Here is a 17786-nt window from a genome sequence, read left to right as displayed (position 1 = left end):
CCCACATGGAGTTGCATAAGTCTCAGCAGTTATGAAGGTTGTGTTTGCTGTTTACGGCAGTCCATCATTTAATTCTCCTCTGTCTACACATTACATCTCAGATGCTCCTGATAGCAGTCACTAGATTTGACCTTTAGGGAACTAAAATGAGAGCATTCTCAGTGGTGGCCCCTGAACTCTAATCTTAGCTTTTTCAACAAAGGCCAAGTTGATCTACCTTTAGAGCAAGGTGCAAAGCTTTTGTCTGGGGAAGTTGGGATAAGCTCAGGATAGGATTATAGAGGTTCATTTTGGTTGACATTTGTCAATGGTTGTCATGTACTGGATCTCTGTGCAGAGAGCAAAGTTAATAAGTTAAAAGAATAATTTAAAACAAAGTTAGGTAGGACATTTATGTACTTCTGCTAATATATTTAGATGTTCTTCTTTGCAAAACTTACCAGCTTTATATGCTATTGAGTTCGAAGCTGGCATAGACTTCTTATAACAAAGGTACACACTGGACCCCCACTGTAAGACACAAATAAATCTCATCAAAACCCACAGACACAGCATCTGAATAGAGCAGAACAGGTTAAGTGTTTGAACCTATTTACAAAGCAGAAACATTTATATCAGAGGAAACATTGTTGGTGTTCATCAGCCCAACATGTAACACCACATCAGGAAATTCAGAGTTAATATTGTACCCATTATTAGAGGTCAAAGATGAGAGACAGTTCTGTGGCCAAAAAACAACGGAACAAGTACAGGTGAATTAAAACTTTCATTTCTGCTTTTCCTTCCTTTTGTCATTCAAGTCAGGCCCTTAGAGGGACATCGCAAGCTTTTGCAGAATTTGAGAACAATGGAAATGTTTCCACAGTGCTTTTGTTTTGTTTTTTGGGGGCTTGTGGTCTGACAATGAACACAAGCATTTTTAAAACACATTTCCCTGCAGTGTTTGAAAACCAAAACAGTGCTGCACTAAGGGCACGTCTAAACAATAGGCACTACAGCAGCAGCATGCTGCTTTAGCAGAGACACTTCCTACATCTACCTTTCTCTATCAATGTAGGTAATTTACCTCCCTGAGTGGCAGTAGCTAGGTCAACGGAAGAATTCGTGTGTCAATTTAGCCAGGTCTATACCCAGGGTTTGGGCAGCTTAATGTGAAAAACCTCTGAGAATTGTAGTTAAGAGCAATGTAGCTAGGTCGATCTAACTTTTTAAGTGTAGACCACAGCTCAGAAACTGAAGGCAAAGCAGATTAGAAATAAAAATAAAACTGACTTCATTGATGTATTGCCCAAGTTGAAAGAAACGGAAAGTCCAAGCAAAGAATATAAGCAGTGAATTCGATTCTCTCACTTTTAAATTTAAAAAAGTGCTATCAGTAACAAAGGTAAAGAAATGTATATACAATGGTTTTTGTATTGGCCCTTAAAAGTTCCACTGAAGAGGTTTGGTTTTTTTGGTTTGTTTTTTTTTTTAAACCCTTTCCTTTTAAAGGGGAATGGTGTGTCAACATACATAGAGAGAAAGTGATTGGTTAGTTCATGGAAATAAACCTGGGAGAAGCTCCCAAGGAAAAGCTGAAACAACAGGAACTAAAAAACTAACATGTCATAAGTCATACTGAGAATGAAAATATATTAACATTGGAATATACACATTAACAACACCATTAACAAGAATCCAAACGCCTCTTCCTGTTTTGTCCCTTTTTGTTTTAGAAAGGCCTAAGGTTTTAAATAATGACATTTATTCTCACCATGCCACAATTTAAGTTCTTATCAACTTTGCAGAATGTATGGGGAGGCGTTTCTCCTTTGCTGGTAACAATAACACAGATATCTGTTACAGCCAAGGAATTCTGAGGCCGTACTGGAGAAGCCCTTCGATAGGTAATAAAGATTCGTTGGGAAGTAGCTGAACTGTTGTTAACATTGGCACAGCGACCGTAGGGAGTAGCTTGGATCACCTCACAGCCTAAAATTACACGTTCCTTCCCTTCATACAGAACTCTGCAGATCAGGGAAACAAATAGAAAGATACAAACATTACACACAGATATATCATGTTATTTGTGCAGACACTTGCATGCTGTCCTAGCACTGCAATTAGCTTTGCACACCAAAGCATACTAGTGAGAAGCATACATTTCACAGTGATCTTAACCATAGTCACAAGAGCAAGAACCATAAGGGATGTGAAAACACACACCAGGCAATTGGCCTATGCAAAGAAATGTTTAAAAAGGGGACTTGGAAGCCTTCAGCATTTCTGTGAGGTGCCTAATTATGGATGGAGATGTCTAGCTTTCAGACACCAAGTCTAAAAGTTTGGTCCTAAGTAATTAACTAAAGGAAAAGTGGAAGCATTACAACATCAGCTGTCAAAGGAAAACTTTCCACATGGTTCCTCACACTATACCTAGACATGTCTTGTGCTACAAATTATTCCTTTTCAGAAGCACTAAAATATCACCAAATTCATTCCAAACTCATTTCAAGTATTTTTAAGGGAATATTAGGAAAAACAGAAATTTGCTAGCTTGCTCAGCTTTTAGAAAAGTGGACCAGTCGAAGTTTGGATTCATGATTTGTCTGGGATTTTTTGTAGGGGTTCTTAATCTCACACACTAAATCAATTAAAATTATTACATTTTCTGGTTAGTATGCTGTGATAACATATTCTACTCCTGGAAGTTAGCAGTTAAGTATACTCAGTATGGAGAAAAAATTGCTTGGATATGAACAGTGGCAAGAAAGGCAGAATTCAAACTCTACCAAAACATATTTCTAAAATAATAATATAACATGCAACAAAGCTTTATCTTCCCCCACCTAAAAGAAGCCAATTGTTCTATCCAATCAGACCTCCACACCATTCATATAATACTTACCATTTTCACACAATTTTCAACAATATTCTAACATCTTAACATGTCTCTTGTATCTCTGGATTAAACACACTTAGTTATGCGAAGGATTCTTTTTTTCTTATTTCCAAGAACACTAGAAGCTAGCTTCTATTCATGTGTGTTCTTTTTTTGATAAGTGGGTAGAGTACATGCATTTATAACTGTCCACAAATGTCTTGTGCCAATCACTTCTGTGACAAAGCACTAATAGGTCTTATGAGCATTCCATGCACTTCTGCCTGCATACTAAAAAAAATGTAGTACAGAAAGTTTTACATTAAAGCAAAAAGATCAAGTAAACTGACACTAGACTAGCAATGGGACAAAACAAAACCAGTTCCTGGTTTCATGCACAGTAATGATCTCCAGAAGCAGAGTATTTGGAGAAAGGTATTTAACATTTCAGACCATAGAATCAAAATTTGATCTTTGGGACACACAACATAACCACAGTTCCAGAGGGGTAGCCATGTGAGTCTGTATACAGCAAAAACAACGAGAGTTCTTTAAAGACTAACAAATTTAATTTTTGTAGGCATAAGCTTTCGTGGGACTCAGCTCACTTCATCAGTTGCAGAGATAGAATGATACAGTAAATAGGAAAGAGATATATAAGTGCATAGAGAACAATGGGGGAGGTGGATGAAAGCCGGGTACTTGAGGGCTAATGACAGTCATTGAGTAGGAGGTGAGAATGGGTGAGCAAAGCAATTACCTCTTGTAATGAGAGAGCCATTCCAAATCTCTGTTTAAACCCAGTTTGAATGTGTCAAGTTTGCAGATCATTTCTAAATCAGCAGTTTCTCTTTGAAGTCTGTTTTTGGAGTTTTTTTGGAGAAGTATGGAGACTTTCAGTTCAGTGACAGTGTGCCCCAGGAGATTGAAGTGTTCTCCGACTGGTTTATGGATGTTGTTATTTTTTATGTCTGATTTGTGTCCATTTATCCTTTTGCGTAGTGATAGTCCAGTTTGGCCAATGTACATTGCAGAGGGGCATTGCTGGCACATGATGGCATATATAACATTAGTGGATGTACAGGTGAATGAGCCCCTTATGGTGTGATTGATGTGGTTAGGACCAGTGATGTTGTCACTAGAGTTGATGTGTGAGCAGACCTGACAACGGGGTTTGTTGCAGGGATAGGTTCCTGGGTTGGACTGCTGAGTTAGAAATGATCTGCAAACTTAACACATTCAAAAATTACAAAAATTAAATTTGTTAGTCTTTAAAGTGCCACAGAACTCTCGTTGTTTTAACATAACCAAAGTATTCCAGGTTGAGGTAATCCTATGTACATGAGCAAAGCCCTCTCTCACCAGTGAGAGATAAGTTTGTTCCTATTGAGCTCAGCTTCTACCCAACAACCCTTTTCAGATTTATCAGCAGAGGTGTGGTCTTAATCCGAGCATATCATTTACTCTTGTACAACATTTAGAAGATAAACCTTTTGAAGGACAGGAACTGTTCCCTATTTCAGTGAAGTATTTCTTACACTTTGGACCTAATCCACCACCTAAATCAATGGGAGGCTTTCCACTGACTTCAATAGGGTTTAGAGCAGGACTGTTACTTGGAATGTAGCCATCATATCTTCAGGACAGGTGTCTCCTTCTCAAATTACTTAAAATATCTCTGTTTGCCGGATTCAGTTCATGTCACTGACATTTGTTCTGTCATCATCAAATTTAAATCAAATTGATGTAAGACATATGTCACAATGCAGTCAACAGCCCTTAAGAGGAAAAAGTGCTGCTTTCCCACAAACCAAGGAAATCTGTAAAAATAATTGATTTAAAAATACTACCAACCATTTCAAATACATGGACGACTGCATTGTGTTCTACTGTATTCTAGTACAGTAGACCCAGGGCTTACTCTAATTTGATTCCTCCTCCTGCTTCAAGCTGGACCTCTCACACTAATGGCCTTTCTATTAAGCAAATCTCTGCAGCACAGCAACCCTTCCTATCTCTATTAAAAAGAGAGTTTACAAATATTAAATAGCAGAAGAAACCAAAGCTAGTGCAAAAACATGGTGGGGTCAGAAAATTTCAGAATGCCATTATGTTTCTACTTATACTAGCATTATTAGATATCAAAAGTCATTAGTTGCCTCATGTAATTATTCATTTTTCCTCATAAAAGTGAAAAATAGGATTTTGTGAAGTGGACTGTAAGGCATTACATACTACAAGCATTAAGAATAGCTCCCAACTGAACAGTTTTTCTTTTTAGAAGGGCAGGTTGTATTCCCTTCATTGAGAGTTGGTTTAACTCTCATCTGCTTTGAAATAAAATTTGGTGAAGACAGATTTTTAGTCAGTCAATATTTCTGCAGCCACTCGGTGAAAAAGGTAGACAGTATGAGATGGGTCCAAGACACAGGTCACAAGGGCTCCAAAATTATGAGCAGATGAAAGTCAACAATACTTCTGGAGGATTATCTGATTATTTGTGAAAAAAAGCACTCGAGTACATGTTTTCTGGGCTACTGCATCAGAGTACACAGAACAGTTTACCTTTCCTTATTTGTCGATTCAGTATTGTTTTCAACTCTTCACTATCAGTGAGTGATAGTACCCCGGTTGAGAACCTCTGTTCTACAGAGTCTAAGATTCCATTAAAAAAGTTTCTACCCCTTACTTGAACAGAAAATGTAAATGTTCCACACATGAACCCAGTGCGACTAGTGCCATCTTCTGAAGCTTGCAGAGCTGATCAGAGCTTTCCTAAACTGCAGCACAGCAATCTTGTCAGATTTCACTGCTGCCACTCAGAATACTGTAGACAATAGTGAAAGTGAAAATAAATGGGTCAGTTTCATTCTGTTTCAATTTAGGAAGGTTCTGAGCAGCATCAGCAGGCAGTGGAGTTTTCATGGGGGTTCACAGCTCAGAAAGTCAAAGGAGAAGTGGAGTAGCAGACACCCTCGCCACTTACCCTGATAGCAACCAGGTGGCTGTAGGGGAAGAAAGAACACACACACACACAGCCCTCACTTCCTACAAGGTGAAGGGGGCTTCACATTTCAGACACTGTGCACAAATTTTGTGTTACAAAATAGCAGGCACAGCAAGAAAAAAATGTGCATATGCACCAATGACCACAGGGAAAAGCTTGTCCTGGTTTGCTAATGTGGCATCAAATAGATTTTTTAATTTAAAACCATGAGAAATCAATGCTACTTTGCCAAGACGACACTTTTTGTCCACATTGTAGAATGTTTACTTTTGCTGTAAATATTCCAAGTAGCATGCATGTCACATGTTATTTCTTGCAGTTTTTGACACTCTACAGTAAATGGAGACATTAAAAGAGAAGATTACTCACCTTGTGCAGAAGCTGAGGTTCTTCGAGATATGTCCCCTTGTGGGTGCTCCACTCTAGGTGTTTGATGCATCCTGGATCGGAGATTTCCGTCAGCGGTGCCTGTCTGGGTCTGACCCCCCCTCTGTTCCTTCTCTACCATAGAGTGGTGGTATTAAACTCTGAAGCAGAGGGGAAGTGGGCAGGTAGTGGAGCACCCAGAGGGGGACACATCCCGAAGAACCTCAGTTACTGCATACGGTGAGCAACTTTCTCTTCTTTTTCGAGTGGTTTCCCTGTGGGTGCTCCACTGTAGGTGACTCTTGAGCAGTATCCCTCACTGGACAGAAGAGACTTCGGGGTTATGATTAATGGATGACAGTACTGTCAGACCTATGGAAGCATCTGATCTGGAAGCCTGGTCGACAGCCCAGGTAGCTGCTCTAGGAACATTAAGGAATGCAGTGGATGTGGACATTGCTCTGGCGGAGTGTGTTCTGACCCCTTGAGGAGCTTACACATTTTTTAAATTGTAGCATGAATGAATGCAACCCGCTATCCAGTTAGTGTCTGAGTAGAGATGGCTACCCCTTTAGATCCTTCTGCTTCGGACAGAAAGTTTCGAAGTCTTTCTGAAATGTTTTGTCCTGTCCAGGTAAAATGCTATTGCACGTCTGACCTCTAACGTGTGCAATAGTGCAGTTTGTGCATGACTGCGTGGTTTTGGGCAGAATGTGGATCAGTTATTTTATGTGAAAAGTCAAATTAACTTTTGGTAGACATTTCAGATGGGGGTCTTAGAGTGACTGTCTTTGTGGGAAAACTGTGGGTGGGTAGGCCACGAGTGCCCCAATCTCCCCCACGCATCAGGCAGCTGTAATGGCCACTAAAAATGACACCTTCATGACATGTGTATAAGAAAACACATTGCCAGTGGCTCGAATGAAGGTTCAGTAATAGTGCGCAAGACTAGGTTTAAGTCCCATGGTATGTGAGTGTGCGTATGTCCAGGTACACATTTTCAATACTGGTGGTGAAGCACTTGACTTCTGGGTGTGCAAACAATGTCCTGTTATCGATTTTTTTGTGGAAACCAGTGATGGCCGCCAGGTGGACCTTGATGGAGCTCAGTGACAGGCCAAATTTTTTGAGTTCGAGGATGTATTCCAGGATAGTTGGGATCAGTGTGGATGTGGCAGAGATGTGTTTTTCTTTACACCATGCAGCGAATCTACACCATTTCTGAAGATAAGTTTTTCAAGTTGTTTGGTTTTCTACTATTCAGTAACGTGTCTACTTGTTCAGAGCCATCTAGTTCTTTTTGAAACCATGCAGGAGCCACACTGTCAGGTGAAGCTTTTGTAGATGTGGGTGTAGAGTCAGCCCATTATCCTGGTATAGGAGATCTTTGCACAATGGGAAAGTGATCAGTGCACATATTGACATCTGGAACAGGTAAGAGTACAAAACTTATCTCGACCATGTGGACGATATCATTATTACTCTCGCCTTGTCTGTGCGTATCATGTGGATGACTGAGTATCATCGGTATGAGGGGAAACATGTACAGGAGAGATGTGTTCCAGTTGAGGAGGAACGCGTCTCCCATTGATTGGGATCCCAGACCTGCTCTGGAGCAGAAGTGGGAACATTTGCAATTCTGTGGTGTCGCAAAATGACCGATGGTTGGGTGACCCTATTGTCAAAAAATGTTTTGCAGAACCGCATCGTTCAGTTCCCACTCATGCTTTTGTCTGCTGACAGTATCTGCAGTTGTGTTCTGGCATCCTGGTAAAGCATATGGCTGATTCTGGAGTTGGTGCATCCTTCACAACATCACTGTGTCTCGTCACCTCAGTGCACAGGGAGTGGGTAAGAACATGCATGCGATATTGTTGGTCATGATTTTTATTGTTTTGTTCTTTATGAGCAAAAGGAAGTGGGAACATGCGTTGCGTACCGCATGGTGATCTAGCAAATTTAGATTTAGGTGTGTTTCAGTCATTGACCATCTGCCCTGTATGGCACGGCTCAGTAGATGTGCTCCCCATCCTATTAGGGATGCATCTGTAGTGATCATAAGTGACGGTGGTTCCTGTGAAAAAAGGATACCAGTCATGTTGGTGGGTTGCGTCCACCATAGTAGAGAGGTTTTGACTTTGTTGGGCGTCACAAGTATCTTGTTACATCTGTGCTTGTGTGATAGTTGGTGCCGCCTTCAAGGTCAGTGCCACGGCTTGTCTTGTCAGTGCCATAGTGGAGGAGGTGGTTTTTGTCAAGGACCGTGATTCCACACTGGATTGTTGGGTGTCCTTTGGTGCTGTTGATCTAACGGTACCTGAAGAGCCTGGTGCCTCGAAGGTGCTGAGTCTAGTCACCATTGATCTGGCCAGTGAGCGCCTCTTTTGTGACGGGCAAAGGAAAAGCAACTAATTACTGACTAAAACTAATGCTTTCTATTCACTAAGACAAGCTAATGAGATAACTGCTGAGGGCTCGGTTTCAGACCACGGATGGTTGAGAAGGAACTGAGGGGGTTGGGCTGTGCATGCGGCTCGAGGCACCAATGGCACCGCAAGACAGGTGCTGCACATGCACAATTCGGACAGGTACTGCTGACAGAAATCCGTAATCCAGGACGCAAGGATGTGCCCAACACCTAAAGTGGAGTGCCCACAGGGACACCACTCGAAGAAGAAATGAATAAAGGTTACTTTTGTACTGTATTGTTTGGCTACGATAGTATGATATAAGTTTCCAATGAAGAATGTAGAAAAAATTAAGTGACTGATATCAAAGTGTTTTTAGACACCAATAAGTAAAATTTTAGAATAAACCATTCCAATTCCTAGTAGAAATTGGTTTAAGTCCTGAAGCCTAAGGCTTTATATCCCTTCCAGAACATATTAACGTTAGGTACAAATAAGCTAGGTATTTTTAAACTCAAATAAATGGCCAATCTCTTTTTAAACCTTGCTAAATTATTGTTCTCAACATCCAGTGATAAGGAGTTCTGCAGTATAATTACATTGTGGGAAAAAATATTTCCTTTTATTAATCTGAATTTTCCATATTTCAGTTTAATTGAATGTTGCTTTGTTCTTGTGTTGTGAGACAGGGAGAACAGAAGTTTCCAATCTGCCTTCTGTATACCAGTCATCATTATATGGGGAGTTGGTGGTGACTACTGTGTTTAAGTGACCTAATACCTTCTGTTATAAAGGACTCATTACCTTTTCTTTAAGCAATTCTCTCACCTCCATGGCTTGCAGCTAGTCTGATATTTCAGCAGGCAGAACGCCCTCAGGCTAAAGGCCTTTTCTTTGTCCTTTGAAATTCTGTTCCAGTTTCACTGAGGTAAACTTTTGAAGACTACCATTTCCCTTCTCTTGCTTGTGTCCCTCACGAAAATTGAATGCATGACAAAATTATAATTGAAAATTCAAAGATCCAACTCATGCTGCTGCTACCATAGGAACACACACACTATTCTGGGCATGCCTGGAAGCTGCAAGAGCAACTGCAGCAGTTTAGGGAAGGCAAGAGCACTAGCCCTGTTGCTGCCAGATTTGGTGCACAGCCCCAGACACTCCTCAGGGGTAATATGTGGGATAGGAGAGAGAGCAGGGCTCCCTCCATAAGTCCACCTGACCCAGCACATGGAGTTAGCACCCAATGCTCCTCTCTGGGATAGTAGTTTTCTCCTGCTAGCAGCTAACATAGTTAGTCATAATATTCAAGTGGTAGCTGTATCTGTTGCTATACTAAAGATTTAGGGTTCTGAGGCCAGTCTCAGCATCGACTTCATCAGCAGGGCTTTCAGACGAATGTCCCATCCTTGGTTCGTGTCCTGAAGCCCCTACAGATTTTGCACTTATCCCTTCTGTGTGTCTCCCCCTAAGCACTTTAAACAACTATCACAGGGATCATTGAGCGGGAAGGGCTTATGGCAGGTAGGACACAGCTTGAAGCCTGGAGAACGGGGCATACCCTGTTCGAAGGCAAACGTCCCTAATGGGACTACTAATACCTAGTTCCTAACTAATAGTTTTCTTCTTGTATATAGTTATTTACAACTATTGTAATAGCAACTATGAATTACTTGCAACAACAACAAGAGAGGAGTTCCAGTAACCGTCACAGGCAGGAAGAAGGAACTGAGAGGGTGCAGCCTGTTCTAAATTGAACTGGGGTCCCCACTGGCACCAATGAAGACCAGGACAGTGGACTCTCGAAGGTAGCATTAGGTTGCCTTTTGTGCCCTATACACACCCCCACCTCTGACTTGTACCAAGTGTGCCATGGTTCAGGATTTGACCTCTTATGTTTGTGGACACCTTGTGTAGTACCCATAATCTTTTCCATAATGAATATTTTCAAGTTACCTCAGCAATATATTGGTTCTCATTTTAAGCCTAAGGAGCTTATTTTCACAAATCCTTGCTTCAGTAACAATCAAATTCTTATTCTCTTTCTACATGAAAATATCACGCATAATCAACAGACAACAAACAAAGGAATCTCACCCAATGTCAGTAAGTGGTGGTTTGTCCCAGCCCCTCTTGTAGCAAAGAAAAAGCTCTGGACTTTTAAGACTCCCATAGTTCAAGTTTGCTTGAAGGGCCGAAGGGGTGGCTTCAACACAGGTGTAACCCTCAGGCACAGTTTCACCAGCTGACTTGATGATGACAGCTAGGTCTGTAATTGGAGCCTTTGGACCAGCTGACTTTGTTTCAAAGCGGTTTACTTCTTGGTCCAGTGGGGTCAAAGTATCAGTGAGTCCTGCCACTACAAAGTAGTCGGCCACTCTTGGACCTTTATCTTCTATCATGGTTGTGTCTGTACTCCCTGAAAGAGGAAAAAAAGCGATCAGTATGACAACTTTCCGGTGAAGTTTCTATATCATCTTCTTCACAAGAGCTAAGATTATAGAAACAGAAGTGTTTTACAATTTTAGTAAATCAAGCATTTTAGTATATAATCCCACAAATTACATGTAAGAAGTAGGGCAATCCCAAGGATCAAACCTCCCAAAGGTTCATACTGCTCAATGAAATATAATACTGTACATATTGGAGTTTCTAGTTATGTCATCTAAATATGAGTTTGGGTATAAAGATTCACTGGGCAAATGAACCAAGAAACTTGATGGTAGGAACTTTAAGAATTCCTCTGGTTAGGAGCTGGAAGGACACAAACAAAGAAGGCTCAGTTGGCTTTTGACAACTTTGCCCGCCCTTAAAATCCTCTCCTAGCCATCAATTCATCCAGGTACCTATAATGCACCTCCTTCAGTTAAAGCTTCATTACTAATTATTGTCCTTAAGGCTAATCCATGGCAATACATTAAAAAGCTGTATTGTTCCCTTTTACACATTTGGCTTCAGTGTCACACTGCTATGCACAACAAAGAAAGCAATACAAGTTATGTGCCCATTACAGTATATTTTGTACACTTCATTTTATTTCAGAGCTGAGAAAAAACACTACAACCTTCACGCATTTGCCTAGCAATCTGAACATCTGGAAGTGATTTTACACAACTGTGTCTCCGTCGTCATATTCCACCAGCATGTCACCACTCAGCAGCACATACCAGACCTGGAATAAGCTATTGTCCTGCAGCACAAGATGATCAAAAATCTCTTCTGGAGTAATGAAGTGCAATTTCATAATGGTGAAAAAATTAGCTGCTGGCCTGCACTTAAAAATCCTGGGTACGCTGAATTATTAGCTTGTCAGAACTTCAAGAATTCCTAGTTTTGCTCAGAAACAAGAAAACTTTTTGGAAGTAATTCGCTAACCAACACCATAACATGTTTTTATGGGAGCCCCATAAGCCTACCAAAGCAGTACCATTGCTCCTGCAGAACTTCTAGGCCCCACAGAAAAGTCAGCTATACCCAAGTTACAGCCCTAAAAGAGTGCAAAAGCTGAACTTCTGCCTGGACACTTTAGCAGGTCCATCATTATGGAGATTCTTAGCTACTCATGAGAGGTTGGAGGATACAGGTGTATTGGATAAATACAGGGAGAGCCACTGAAATTGAAACAGTTTACATAGCAAAGAAACCTCTTCATTCTCAGGCTTTATAAAGTTCTCATGCAAGTCTGTTTGCAATTTCGGTTATCCTTCCAGCTCTAGGGCCATCCAAGTCCTCCTCTTCACAACCACAACACAAAGGTAACTGAGCTGGGGAAGCAGACGCTGTTCTTTCTGTTGATGGCACCACAAGGTTTAAAGATCCCCCCAGACATCCACCCATCCACTACCTCATACACAGATACAAGGAATGTAGGCAGGCAGGCGAGGAAGGAGAGGTGGGGCAAAGGAGATGGTATAACCACCCCTTGAAAACACAATCAGTCATTCACATAGGATATGTCTGATGTTGCAGCACAATGCAAAGCCAAAGACATTTACACCAGCTTCACAGTATCTGTTATGACATGGATGAGGCACACTGGTTTGCACATCTGCATTTTAGGCTTCGTCACACTGCATGACAAAATAAAAGTGCAATAATTAAGCAAGAACAGGTAAAACATCTCAACACTGCCCAGCTCACAAAAACATTCCAACTAAAAGTACAGTTAACATGAATGTCAGGCAGACAATAGAAGCTAAACACAAATTCTCACATTTATCCTCCCCAAGTCTGACAATGATTGTCATACACCCACAACCAGTGCAGGGAATTAAACAAGTGTGAAAAAAGCATAATGGTGATGCTTTTGTATCTGTAGCAGCCCTGTACTTTTAATGGCTGAGACTGCGCAATTTTTTTGTAATTGTTACTATCCAGGACTTCCATCATGTAAAATGGCCAATTGCTTAATGTCTTTAAATGCTGAAATAAAAGAGCCTTAGTCCCCCAGAAGCCTTGGACTGTGAGACAGTCCCACAAAGTCTCTCCCAAACTTGTAAGTTATCCCTTAAATGTTCTCAAACCTCCCTACACAAGACACACTCTGACAGAGCTCATAGTCAAGAGATCCTGGAGAAAGACATTCCTATCTTTGTTTCCCCGATTAAATGAAAACATGCTGAGAGAAAGTTTATGCTGAAATTCTTAGTTCAGGATACTAGGATGTAGTTGCACTATAGTGCAAATTTCCTCATAATAGTTTTGCTTGTTTGTGTTAGGATTTTGCTTTGGTGCTGCTACACCACTGGCTGACATCCACCGCGTAGACAAGACCTAAGAGTCAAGTCACTTTTCCCTACTAGAGTGCTGGAAGACTCTTGGCTGCAAATCTATGGAAAACCTATAATAGTAGTTTGTTCCTCAAGATACGGGCTCAATTTGAGCAAGGTCACAAGTGAAATGAATTTGGTGATCTTAATCTAATTGAGAGTACATCTGTTTACATCGTAAGAGCATGTCTCAAAAAGAGATCAGAAATGGTGGGGAGTATGAAATGGTAGCAGGCTCAGAGCAACCAGGTGGTATTGTACATGGGTAATGAAGTGCAGTGGCCAGTCATTGCGTGGTGCAAGCCTGGTCAGTCTGCCTGTCTGTCCACACAATGTACACTCAGAAGAAAAGAGGCCAGAACTAGACAACTCTGAGGCTTGCTTGCTAGTTACAGCTACTGAGAGTTTCTGGCAATATTACCGTGTGGAAATGCCTAGACTCATGAGAAAATTCGGCAGAAATAGAAAGTTAATAGTAATTTATATCCTGCCATAAATATACTCTGCACTGCACAAACGTAGAGTTAGACACATTCTCTGGACTGAGATAGGAAAGTATGGAAATTGCAACAAGGATGTAGCTCAAAAACAGGATTTGCACCCACGTGAGTTACATACTTGCAGGGGTGGCCAAACCACGGCTCATCAATCACATATGGCTCTTTTACAGTTAAAATGTCCCCCACTGCCATTCTCCACCTACCAGACTGGGGTGGGAAGTTCGGAGCTTCTGCCCTTTGGTAGGATGGTGGGGCTAGAAGATTCTGTCCATTGGGGAGGGACAGGTCTCAGTAGGGAAGGTGGGGGAGGTCAGCATGTTTGGCCATCCCATATGGTATTTCTTTAAATAGAAGAATCTCATGATTTTTCAGTTGTCAAAATAGTTAGAGGGACTCCATTTTATCGTGAAATACTCAATTAACTTTGTTAATCAATGTATTTTATATAAAAAGCATTCTATGATCACAGAGAGGCTCCACTGAACAGGGAGAAGGTTGGTTAAGGTGGAGCCTTCTAGCCAAGCATTCGATAAATGTAGAGTTTTTGTACTTTAAATAAAAATGTGTAATTTATACATACAAACGCTTCCAAAAAAAAAAAAAGATCCTCTCTACGTTTGCTGTGTAAGTTTCTCCATAACACAGCAATTTTTTTATTTTATTTTTTTTTTTAAAAACAGGCTCCCACATGTAAGTCAGTACAGAGACAATAAAATGTATTATGGCAGTAGTTTATACAACATACAAGAAGCTGGAAAAGCGAATGCTCTTCTCCCACTCTGCATCCCCTCCCCAACATGGCTAGAATCATTTCTAGGCCTTCAACATAAAACAAGATATTATTCTGCTATGATACCATGCCAGTAGAAAAGAATAATCACCAACATCAAACAGAATAGGACACACCTAATTCACCTGATGTATGTACATTAGGGAGACAGCAGACAGGATGTTGGGATAGATATAAAATCTAATATATATTTATCGTCACAGTTTGTTTAGCATTTTACAAAGAAGACCACATTTTAAGTGACTGCTAGTTCTTTTATTTTTAGTGCTTTGAGAAGCTAGTAGTACTGGCTTGGCCAGACAATCCATTTACAAGATACACCACAGTTTTACCAACGTACTTTAGTCTCAGTCAAAAACCTTGTTATCCTTATCCTGCACCTCTTAAGAGCAAAGCCTGCTAAGCGAGACACATTATGATAAACTGAGTAGTAAATTTTATAATTTTACTTTGAGTTGAACAGTTTTTATAATATATGGCAATAGAGAAAACAGGCAGCATGAGCTTGTAGAGCAACAACTGGCTCATAACAATGAAACAATACACCTTAGGCTTCTGCCAGCACAACTAAGTCTGCGAACAACTATGACAGGCAAACAAGTTTGAACTCAGCCTCTTTGGATCAAAACAAAAAACACACACCACATACACACAAAATGGACATCGCCAAGCAGAGTATCCTTACATATCCAACAAACTAATACAAGAGAAAACAATATATGGAGCAGCACTGCTTGCATGTAATGGCTTCAGGCTTTACTTTATACATTTATCTTTTTTGATAAAAAACAGGTACATGGTACCAAACCTTCTGCTATATGCTACATGTTCAGACAATTAAATCTCACATTCTCTCAATGCAAGCAACATTTTAAAATCTGTAATTTAATTCTCCTTTCAGAGGACAATGTGAGAAAAAGTGAGAAAAAGCTTGCTACATAGCAACAGTGTTCCCAACGCTAACAATTTTACAGCAAATCTCAAAATATTTGGTGTTCTAAAAGCTGTAATTCCTCATGTGATCCCCATAGCGAGTCAGAAATTTTAGGGTACAAAGTGTTTCACTGAACCCATTTCAGGAGCCCTGCCAGGCAGACTGTCCCAGGGCTGCAAACTTCCACTCTCCGGGCCAGCTGGCTTCCAGGGTTGAGTTCTCAGGCCCCTGGAGCCCTGTCAGCAGCTCAGTGAAATGAATGTCAGTTTTCTGTATTTAGTTTTAGAAATACCATGCCTCAACATTTCCAAAAGCAAAATTTTGATTTGCTGAGAAATGTTGGAAAAATCAGTTTTGTTGCAATGCAAAATGCATCTAAATTCCAAAACCTCAATTGTTTAGCCCTCATGGCAGTAGAGAAAAAAAACCTTACAAATATGAATTGTAAAGGCTAGAAACCTGAAGGCAAATAAAAAAAAAGGAGTTTGAGATGTATTCCCCTGTGGGTGCTCCATAACGCAGCCTCCTCCCCTCTGCTTTGGATCTGCCTCTGCAGGCTGTGTGGTAGAGAAGGAAGTGAGGGCGGTTCGCCTGCACAGCCCTACATAGCCTCAGTACAGGATGTGTAGGGCACGTCTGGGCAGAATGGGCATTGCTACTAAAAATCTCTGTTTAAAAGGTGCAGGGGTGCATGTGCACCTAAAATGGAGCACTCACAGGGACATTCATCTCAAAGAACTCCAGTTACTGCACAAGGTGAGTAACTACTACTTCGAGTAGTGCCCCTGTAGGTGTTCCAATTTAGGTGATTCCCTAGCATCTACCTTTTTAGGAAGTAAGAGTTTTGGAACAATACTCACTGAAGAAAGAACTACTTGGCCTATGGCAGCATCTGATCGTGCAACGTGAATTAGGAAACAGCAATCAGAAAACGTGTGCCCTGAGGACCATGTTGCAGACCTGCAGATTTCAGCAGCCAGAACGTCTTTGAGTAGAGCTACAGGTGTAGACAGACAGTGATATAATAAACTGTGCAGTTACCCTTAGGGGAGGTAACCCCAGCAAAACCATAGCAGGCAATAATTCATCCAGAGATCTATTTAGCAAGTCTGAGTGGAAATAGATTCTCCGTTAGACCTATCTGCAATAGAAACAGAGTCTTGTCCTGTCCAAGTAAAAGACTAACATCCTCTTAACATCTAGTATATGAAAAGCAAACTCGTTTAAGCTGATGAGGCTTAGGGGGAAAAAAAGGAATATGAATAGCTTGGTAGATCTGAAATTGAAAGCCTACATTAGTAAGAACTTTGGATGAGGTTGTAAAGATGTAAGAATGGGTCTGCCATTAGAGGACCCCATCTCCCCAACTCTTTGAGCAGAAGTGATGGCCACCAAGAAGACAGTCTATAGATGTACCAGTGAGCATGTAGCTAATGGCTCAAAGGGTTGTTTTATCAGACTTAAGAACCACAAAGAGATCCCAAAGCAGTGTAGGGGCTCTAATCTGCAGAAAAAGACTGATAAGTCCTTTTAGGAATCTTGCAGTGCTCAGGATGAGCAAATACCAAGTAACCTTCTGCTGGTACATGAAAAGCTGTTATTGCCACTAAATGAACCTTAAGAGAACTCTCAGAAAGGCCTGAATTTTTCAATTTCAATAGGTAATTCAAGATTGAGGAAAGAGATGACTGGATAGGAGAAAGATGGCACCGGTTACAACAAAGGTTACATCATCTCCATTTCTGAAGGCAAGTATATCTAGTAGATTCCTTTCTGCTAGTTAGCAATACCTTTTGTACTTCTGATGAACGTGTGGTCTTTAGTCCTGAGAATCACTAAGGAACCAAGCAAGTAGTTACAAGATGTTCAAATTGGGGTGAAGCATCTGATCCACATCCTGAGATAACAGTTAAGGTTTGATCAGGAGCCACCATGGAAGATGAGAGGTGAGTGTGATGAGGTAAGGAAATCACACTTCTCTTGGCCAAATCAGTGCAATCAAACTGACTTTGGTTTGGTCCTGTCTGATCTCAATAAGTAGAGCCCTGCAAATCCACAGATCCACGGACCATTTCTTGAGGATTGCGGTCGGATGGTCACAGAGGTTGGGACCTCTGACTTCTCGGGCAGGGCTGAAGCAGCTGCCAGCCAG

At 40.9% G+C, this 17786-nt stretch overlaps 1 protein-coding gene across 5 annotated transcripts in view; it reads right to left on the bottom strand.

The window, feature by feature from the left end:
* DENND4C (DENN domain containing 4C) overlaps positions 1-17786 on the bottom strand; it is a 113432-nt gene that overhangs the window by 62709 nt on the left and 32937 nt on the right. For all 5 annotated transcript variants that reach the window (XM_067553135.1, XM_067553136.1, XM_067553137.1 and 2 more), the window contains exons 2-4: positions 10739-11060; positions 1754-2006; positions 441-510 (exon numbers count right to left, since the gene is read on the bottom strand). In XM_067553135.1, coding sequence (XP_067409236.1) covers positions 441-510; positions 1754-2006; positions 10739-11043 — 628 coding nt within the window. In that variant the 5' untranslated portion in view covers positions 11044-11060. The remainder of the gene's footprint in view (positions 1-440; positions 511-1753; positions 2007-10738; positions 11061-17786) is intronic.

The sequence above is a fragment of the Emydura macquarii genome, unplaced genomic scaffold (assembly GCF_026122565.2).
Source record: "Emydura macquarii macquarii isolate MOO-44397 ecotype Brisbane River unplaced genomic scaffold, CSIRO-AGI_Emac_v2 contig_1451, whole genome shotgun sequence".
Taxonomy (NCBI): Eukaryota; Metazoa; Chordata; order Testudines; family Chelidae; genus Emydura; species Emydura macquarii.
The sequence above is the reverse complement of the archived record's forward strand: the minus strand, read 5'-3'. Positions and strand labels throughout refer to the sequence as shown.